This window comes from Trachymyrmex cornetzi, unplaced genomic scaffold (assembly GCF_001594075.2).
Source record: "Trachymyrmex cornetzi isolate Tcor2-1 unplaced genomic scaffold, Tcor1.1 scaffold1589, whole genome shotgun sequence".
Lineage (NCBI taxonomy): Eukaryota > Metazoa > Arthropoda > Insecta > Hymenoptera > Formicidae > Trachymyrmex > Trachymyrmex cornetzi.
Window position 1 is genome coordinate 10,647 of NW_017296189.1, and position 9,900 is coordinate 20,546.

At 37.3% G+C, this 9,900-nt stretch overlaps 1 protein-coding gene across 1 annotated transcript in view; it reads right to left on the reverse strand.

The window, feature by feature from the left end:
* The window catches only part of LOC108758534 (cytochrome P450 4C1-like), a gene marked incomplete at its 3' end in the record, with an annotated part of 21,236 nt that overhangs the window by 8,604 nt on the left and 2,732 nt on the right, over nucleotides 1-9,900 (reverse strand). Inside the window, exon 2 of the mRNA XM_018503538.1 lies at nucleotides 9,325-9,431. Within this exon, the coding sequence (XP_018359040.1) occupies nucleotides 9,325-9,431 (107 nt within the window). The remainder of the gene's footprint in view (nucleotides 1-9,324; nucleotides 9,432-9,900) is intronic.

Consider the following 9,900-nt stretch of genomic DNA (forward strand, 5'->3'; position numbering starts at 1 on the left):
TCTATCTGGGCAGTTATAAATGGCGTAATGGATAAAGTACGAGACTCATAACTCATAACCCTGAGGTCCCAGGTTTAAAACCCAGCCGGTAAGTGAAAAAGATTAAAATATATTATAATTAAAAATTAGAATTTATTAATAAAATTAGTTGTCTAAGGTTGTAGGCACCGTTGATAAAAAAAAATAAATTTAAAAAAGATCCTATATTGCTATTTTTAAAATTATTGTTTAAATAATTTTAACATTAAAAATGTTTTTTTAATAAAAAAAAAGATGACTTAATCCATTATTTTTAAAAACATTGTCTGCTGATTGGGTAGATATCATACATGATAATAACTTGCCGACATTTTGCTATCAAGCACCATTCGTTGAACGTAGTGCACGCATGATGACAACTTGCCAGTAGTTTGCTGAATTCTAAGGAAAACTTTACATGATGTCAGAACAACAGACAGTTTGTGGAAACACCTTGACTTTAGTTTGGTGAAATTGAATACGGAATAAGTGATAGCAAAATGACATTATAATCCCCGCATTTGGCTATCTGGGTATATACCAAAGACATAGAGAATGAACTGCGCGATCCGTATCTAAGTAGTATATCAAATGTGGTCAACAATAATGAGAGAGAGGGACCGTAGGAGACGGCCAATCTCTCTCTCATTCTCTCTCCCATAACCATTGAATGGAAAGAGATAGAAATGGCCGTCTGCCACGGTTCCTCTCTCTCATCCCTATCGACCATTTTCACACACGGATATACACACACGGAGTGTCCCGTTAGTTTTAACCAAGCCAACCAATCGCTTTTGTGTAGATAGAGCGGACTAAACTGAGTCGAAAAGTCCTCTACCATTTTGCAATTTTCGCAATAATTAACAAGTTATTAATTACTAAAAATTGCCAAATATTAGTTTTGAATAATTTTTTACTCAAATACTATCAACTTTACAGAAAAACTGCATAAAAATAATTCATTTTTTTCTCATAGAACTCTAAGAACTTTTTCAGAATTTTTTATCAACTTTGTAGTATTGCATTTTCTTATATTTACCAACATGAGAAAATACGGTATTAAAAAATTCTGAAAAAGTTCTGAAAAAATTCTCAGAACTTTATGAGAAGAAAATAAATAATTTTTGTCTCTTGCAGTTTTTCTGTAAAGTTGATAGTATTTGAAAATTATTGAAGACCAATGTTTGAGAATCTTTAGTAATTAATATCTTGTTAACTATTGCGAAAATTGCACAATGGTAGAGGACTTTTCGCCTTAGTTTATGTTCATGCTTTGCGTACTTTCTCTTGCTCTATGCGCTGAGTGCCCTATTTTGCTTCCGCGGATTGTCGTTGAGGCGTTGCGCGTCTAGTAGACATGGCGTGAGTAGTAAGTGTTGTTGCGTCGTTGTCTTAGGGAATATGTTATTGTAAGCACAGATTTCAGTAGAGGTTATACATTTACGTTGATTCTGTACCTCTTATGCAATAAACTATCTACGGAAGATAAGACCTCTACTCACTAATCCTCCAAGGGAATACAAGGTTGAAGCTACAAGGCCTATAAGAAAAAGCGCGTGCACATACGCAAAGGTCACAAGATCTAGCACAAGTGCGTCAACATGGTCCTTCGAGCCGGATTCTGTGAATAGCATAGGCATTACGAATATCACGGAATTTGTCATTGAAATAAAAGGTAAGAAACATTCAATCATAAGTATATTGTGTCATTATCAGTCGCGTGGTTGCCTGTAGAAAACGGGATACGATTCATTGTGAACGGTAAGCGTAAGCAAGGAAGTAGAGTCAGCAAATTTGTACATAGCTTAACGTCAAAATAGCGGCACGGGTAAGAGCTAACCCTTGCATTCACAATGGTCACACTAACGTTAGCGGAAGCAAAAGATAAAAGAACTCGCATAAAGGCAGCAGGCACACGCCTAAAAACCTTTATAGAAGGATTCCGAGTAGAGCTAGGGTCGAAACATGAAATCACAGAGCGCAAGAGAAAGTTGGCGGAATTGTGGATACAATTTGACACAATTCAATCTTTAATAGAAACGCTCGAAAATGCGGAACCAGATGCCGACAAAGAAGTTATGCTGGCACAACAAGTCCAGCAGCGTGAAGGCTTCGAGAACTCTCATTACGCCCTTATGGCACAGTTTGATGCTACACTTGAACAATTTGAGGAACAAATAATACAGACAGCCCCGCCCTCCATAACTAATCGTTCAGTCATTTCCAGAGACAACCGAGTACGTCTTCCAAAAATAGACCTACCGGTCTTTTCAGGAGCTTATGAAGATTGGTACTCGTATTACGATACCTTTGACAAATTAATCCATGCCAATAATAGTTTGACCACTATAGAGAAGTTCCATTATTTGCGGTCATCCTTAAAGGATAAAGCAGCCGAAGTAATAAAGTCCCTTGAAACGACCACCGAGAATTACGAAGAAGCCTAGGCTGCGGTAAGGGAACGCTTTGATAATAAAAGATGGATAGTACAGAAGCACATCAGAAGCATTTTCGAAGCACCAGCTATTACTAAAGAAAATCATACTGCCTTACGGGAATTGCTGGATACCATACTCAAGCACATACGTGCGCTAAAAGCTCTGAAAAGGCCTACGGAGTCATGGGATGACTTGCTTATCCATATAATTGTCTCCAAGTTGGATGCAACTACGAACAAGGCTTGGGAGACGACAATTGTAGACGCAGAACTTCCAGATCTAAAAACACTAATTCTTGTCAAGGCGCTGTCAGGCTTTAGAAGCTATAAATATAAGGTCTAGTACAAACCAAACTAGTAAGTCCAAATACAAGGTAGTAAGGCAAAAAATCCATCAGTCACAAATAATGTTACAAGTAATCTTACATGCACAGTATGCAAGGAAGGGCATCAATTGTATCATTGTGAAAAATTTGTTAAATTGCCGGTAGAAGAAAGAATAAAGGTAGTAAAAAAAGCACACATTTGTCTCAATTGCTTGAGATCCTCATCTCATCAAGCGAAGTTATGTACATCGGGTTCTTGTCGTAAGTGCAATAAAAGATACAACACTTTGCTTCATATTTCTAATGCCGACAATTCAGAGCCAATTACAAGCGCTAAAAAGGATTCCGTCCAATCTAGTGATCCGATTCCAGTATCTACCCAATGTGTTGCAGGTCATCTTTCTTCAAGTGTATTACTTTCTACTGCAGTCGTTCACGCTCATGATCCAAACGAGCAAGCACACCCATGCCGTGTCCTTCTCGATAGTGGATTTCAAATGAATTTTGTGACACAAGAATTTGTCAACCGATTAAAACTTGAGGAAAGATCACTTACAGTATTTGTGGCCGGGGTCACTGGCGGATTAATTCACTCTAATAAAGTTGTTAGCGTAAACATTAAGTCGCGTTTCAATAACTATCAAGAAAAAATAGAATGCGTAGTATTGTCAAAAATAACGCAGCGCTTGCCACAGCAATCAGTGCCCATCCACAATGTAACAATACCACGGAACATAAAGTTAGCCGATCCCAACTTCAATATACCTGCCAATATCGATATGCTGATTGGCGCAAAGTTATTTTGGACAGTACTTTGTGCAGGACAAATTAAGTATTCTAAAAATCAGCCTATTTTACAAAAAACGCATTTTGGATGGGTAATTTCCGGCTGTACGCCACAAGGTATCAATAATTCCATGCCTAGTATAAATTGCCATGCAATTGTCTCGGATGATCTGAGTTACTTGTTAAATAGATTTTGGGAGGTTGAGCACGGTATCACTACCCCTCAGTGGTCGGAAGAAGGACGCATGTGCGAAGAATCGTTCCTTGACACAGTCAAACGCAATGAGGAAGGACGCTACATAGTAAATTTATCCATCAAGCAGGACGTCTTGGACAACTTAGGAGAATCACGTGATGCCGCTGTAAGGCGTTTCAAGGCGCTAGAAGCACGACTAATGTCTCAACTTAACAACCACAATGAATACAAGAAGTTCGTGGAAGAATATCAAGTCCTGGGGCACATGCATGAGCCCGGAACAAGAGAGGAGCGCGAGCTCTCCCTCATGCTGTCTATCTCATCATGCGGTAAAAAATGAAGTCAGTACTACTACCAAGCTCAGAGTAGTTTTCGATGGATCGTCCAAGACTAGCACGGGTCTTTCTCTTAATGACGCTTTAATGGTTGGCCCAACGTTGCAAGAGGATCTATTCTCTATCTTACGCATTGTTTGGAGAAACGAAATCGATCAACCTGTAAAGACCTATGAGTTAAAGACCGTCACGTATGGTACCTCATCCGCGTTATTCCTAACTATTAGAACGTTAAGAAAGGTAGCCGAGAACTATGCTATGCTGTACCCTTTGGCATCCAAGATCGCACTTCGAGATTTCTATGTGGATGACCTTGTCTTTGGCGCTGATATCATTGAAGAAGTAGCTCGGATGAAGAAAGAATTGATATTACTATTGCGAGAGGGAAAGTTTGAATTAAGGAAATGGTCTTCCAACGAGCTTTCTTTACGGGATGATCAACAGGAGCACCTCAGTCGAGAATTCAACTTATCTACAGATAAGAGTTCAGAAACGAGGGTTTTAGGTCTTACATGGGACTGCTCATCAGACTCGTTTAAGTTTTTTAACATCGGTCATCTTTCCGCATTGGAAAAATCCACTAAAAGAAGTATTTTAGCATTGATCTTTGACCCCCTTGGATTGCTGGGCCCCATAACCGTGGTAGCTAAAATAATAATGCAGGAACTCTGGAGACTCAAATCTGATTGGGATGAGTCCATTCCATTAAGTTGCCACTCTAAGTGGAAGCGTTATGAGTTCGAGTTACAAGACTTGAAGGATATAAGCATACCAAGACTCGCCACATCGACTGTTCAACATTCGCGTTTGGAGCTACATGGCTTTTCAGACGCAAGTGAATGTGCGTATGGAGCTTGCATTTATCTGCGGGCAACATCCATCAATGGAAATCACTCAGCAAACCTGCTATGCTTTAAATCTAGGGTAGCACTCCTAAAAAGTATATCTCTCCCTCGATTGGAGTTATGCGCAGCCTTGCTATTAGCGCAATTAATGCACAAGGTCTTAAACTGTTTACCATGCAAAATAGATGCAATTTGGCTGTGGACGGATTCTAGTATAGTATTAGCCTGGCTGCAGTCTTGCAGCCGCTCATGGACACCATTTGTTGCTAATCGAATAGGGGAAATTCAGCAGCTAACGCCAGTTCAACGTTGGCGACATGTGAGAAGCCAGGACAACCCAGCTGACCCCCTGTCTAGAGGTGTGGTGCCCAAGGCTTTGATACCATTGGAAATCTGGTGGGCAGGTCCCCCTTGGTTGGTGCAGGATGCTGAAACCTGGCCACAGATTTCACTCAATACCTGTCCCAAGGAGATTCCTGAAAGAAGAGCAAAGGCTGTTGTGGCAATTGCGACACCTTGCCAAGAGATTGATATTTTCACACGATACTCTAGTTTAACTAAGCTCATCCGAGTCGTCGCTTACATCCTCCGATTCGCAAGAAACACAAGACTGTAAAGAAGATGTTTGCAGTCAAAGGCCCGCAAACATCTTCTAAAAACAACATAGATTCGATCGAACTTGTTACTCAGGAAGAGCAAGCTCAAGTAATTCTGCTTTTAGTAAAGCTCATACAGAGTAAATATTTTGCTGCAGAATTAAATTCTCTGGCCAAACATGAAGTCATAAGCAGCAGGAGTCGAATATTGAAACTAAGTCCATTCGTAGATGAGGCTGGAATCTTAAGAGTGGGAGGACGTCTCAAAGCTTCAAGTCAATCCTTTGCAACAAAATATCCTATGTTGCTCCCGGGACATCATCCATTTTCTAAATTAATTGTAAGGTATGAGCATGAGAGGCATTTCCACTCAGGTCTACAGGCCACCCTTGCTGCGGTACATCAAAGATATTGGTTGATTTCGACGCGGGACGTAGTGCGACAGATAGTTCGAGATTGCGTAGCATGTTTTCGAAGCAACCCTAGACCCGCTGCTACTATCATGGGTAATTTACCACCTGCTAGAGTTCAGGTGCCCACCAGAGCATTTGAAAAGTGCGGAGTTGATTATGCAGGTCTGCTATATCATAAGGAAGGAGTCCGAAGAAACGCCAAGTTAATAAAATGTTACATAGCAATCTTTGTGCGTATGGCCACGAAAGCAGTACACATCGAGTTAGCTGTAGACTTGTCATCTGAGGCCTTCTTAAACACTTTCAAACGATTTATTGCCAGAAGGGGTTGCCCATCTGAGATATTCTCCGACAATGGCCTTAACTTCGTGGGAGTCGAACGTGACTTGAGAGAATTGAGTGATCTTCTCCAGAATCAGGAAACACAGAAGAAGTTGATCGAACACACCGTTAGTAAAGGAATCAGATAGCACTTCATTCCACCAAAAGCTCCCCATCATGGAGGACTCTGAGAAGCAGCTGTGAAAGCTACCAAACGCTATTTGGTCAAGGCAACAAAAGATGCTCATCTAAAATGGGAGGAATTAGAAACGCTCCTGATACAAATCGAGGCGATCTTAAACTCTCGTCACATCACTCCGTTGTCCTCTGATCCCCGGGATCTCATGTTCCTGACCCCAGGACACTTCTTGATAAGTACACCTTTAACTGCCTACCCCGAAGAATCTCTCTTAGATGTTCCCATTAACCGGCTGTCTAGGTGGCAACATATCCAAAGACTAAGACAACAATTTTGGCGCCGTTGGAGCCATGAGTATCTGCATTTACTGCAGCAACGAAATAAGTGGCAAACACCTGAGGTTTCAATAAACCCTGGACAACTCGTTATTATGATTGAGAACAATACTCCACCCTTATCTTGGCGCCTGGGACGAGTCGAAGAAATACATCCTGGGAAAGATGGCGTGGCTCGCACCGCTACTATCCGTACCACTGGGGGGAGGTACAAGCGTCCTATTACGCGATTGTGTCTTCTACCTATTGAAGGTCAAACCTCAGATCATTATTAGTCTTAAGCAATTTTAATCTACATCTATCATTTAATAATAAACTTTATCTTTTAGTCTAGTTCCCATCATAATAATTTTCTTAATTTACTTACTACATGCGCTAGATTATCACAAACTAAGTTCTCTCAACAAAAGTTTTTTTTTGTTTTGGGTTTTGTTTACTCTTTGCTGCATTACACACTTGCAATTCTTTGAAAGATGAGGCTTTCAAGGGCGGCGGCATGTTCATGCTTTGCGTGCTTTCTCTTGCTCTATGCGCTGAGTGCCCTATTTTGCTTCCGCGGATTGTCGTTGAGGCGTTGCGCGTCTAGTAGACATGGCGTGAGTAGTAAGTGTTGTTGCGTCGTTGTCTTAGGGAATATGTTATTGTAAGCACAGATTTCAGTAGAGGTTATACATTTACGTTGATTCTGTACCTCTTATGCAATAAACTATCTACGGAAGATAAGACCTCTACTCACTAATCCTCCAAGGGAATACAAGGTTGAAGCTACAAGGCCTATAAGAAAAAGCGCGTGCACATACGCAAAGGTCACAAGATCTAGCACAACAAGTGCGTCAACAGTTTAGTCCGCTCGACTCCTATACGAGAGTTTTATCATTACTTATCAAACACTCTGTATATATATGATAAATATGTATTATAAAAAAAGGACGCCATCTCCAATGACCTTGATCTTGACATAACTATTAATTTTTTGATAATCGTATCTTAATACTTTTATGAACAGAATAATGAGATGAATCAGTTGGAGTAAAGAAAACACATAGTTGTTTTTAAAAAATATGTATACAAAATGGATAATTTTTTAAATAAGCCATTATGTTTTTTTTCCACGAATTAATTCATCTCATTATTCTGTTCATGAAAGTATTAAGGTATGATTGTTGAAAAGTTAATAGTTCACGAGTTATTTATTGTAATATTTTACGTCAATATGTGCCAAAATAAAATGTAAAATATCTCGTCAACTATTGATTTTTTGATATTACTATTTTAATATTTTTATATGTAGAATAATTAGAGGAATCATATTGTGTAAAAAAAATCATACAATTCCATTTTAAAAAGTGGAGGTAACATTTTTTTGACGCCTCCACCTAAAAAAAAACAACATGACCAAAATGCGTTCCCCCTCGAAACCCTTCCACTTTTATTTATTATAAAACATTTTTTTATGTCATCAAAAATAAGCGAGATATTTCAGATGGTCAATTAAGTGGATCACAATACGTTATATAGGGTGTCCCTCAATATAGTGCCAAAACTGCTACAGCGGCTTGAAAACTTCAGCACACGAAAAATCGAAAATGTCTAATAAACTGCACATGTCTAATTCCGGTTTCAGAGTTATGGTGAATTGAAGTAAGATAACACGAATCGAAGTAAATGTTGTTTAATGTCTTTTATTATGATGTTTTGTTTCTTGAATCTTATTCTGATAAAGCTAAAAATCAGCGTGATAATTAATACGCAATTTTAATTCTTCAATCCGAAAATAGAATCTTTATTCCAAAAATAGTATTCCAAAATTAAACTAATGTTATGTTTCGTTCGAGCTGCGATCAACATGCGTTTTTTAATATTTGATACTTTTTAGTAAATATTAATTGTAATTAATTGATCCAATGTTGAGACGAATTCCTTCTATGTCTTGGGATTATAACATCAAATCTGCTAATCTGATGGTGATTTTTTCTTTGACATGAAGGGACTGATATTTTAAATTTGTTTTTGCTGAAGATGGTTCCAAAGAGTGAACTGAAACGTACTATTTTTGGAATAAAGATTCTATTTTCGGATTGAAGAATTAAGATTGCGTGTTAATTACCACGCTGACTCTCATTCGCCCTGTTTTTTTGGAGTTTTTTTGTTATTAAATCTTTCATTCGTTCTCAAAAGATTCAGAATTCAGAACAATTATGGTAAGTGATACTTAATGTTACCAATATCATCATTGTGAAATTTCAAATATTTTTCTATAAAAGTCCAAAACAATTTATTAATTTGTGCCAAAAAATGTGTCGAGAAAAATTGGCAGAGAAATTTTTTATCATCTTTTATAAAAAATTAAATAGAATAACATTAAACAACATGTATACCACAATGTTTTCTTATTTCAATACCGCATATATCTAAAATCATTCGGAATCGGACATATTACTTGTTTTCATGTGCTGATGTCGTTGTAGCAGTTTTTGCACTGTATGGAGGGACACATTATATAGTATACATATATGTATAAGATAGCTAAGTTGATAAATATTTATATATGGTAGAATGTAAATATTATTTTTCTACCTTTATTTGGTCCGGTTCATATATTACGATGATTAATTTTGGGCCTATCCATATTCGGAATGGAGATGGATAAGTTTCAGTGAACTTAGTGCAAATATTTAAAAAATCTGAAAAGTTTTAATGCATGTATATTGTTGTGAATTATTCGTGAAATTTATTATATTGTTTAAATTTTTGATCATTTAAATACACATTTTAAAGTACTTCTAAAAGGTTTAGACTTTTTATAAATATATCATAACGTTCTATTAAATTTTGATGCAATTTTCAATATATTTATTAATAATTTTATATATTTTATATGGTATTAATATAAGTTTTTGGTGTAAAATTTTTAATTACATAAGATATGTATATCAATTTTACAAATAGTACTCGAGATTTCATCAAAATAATGTGTGTGTAAAGATATTTAATTAATTAATATTTATAAAATGTTAAATTTGATTCTATTTCTAATCACTATAATATTGGATTGATATACAGGGTGACCCATTTTAACTTAGACAGCCAAATAACTCGAAACATCGCGATTAAATAAAAAAATATTTAAAACAAAAATTGTTGGATATGAAG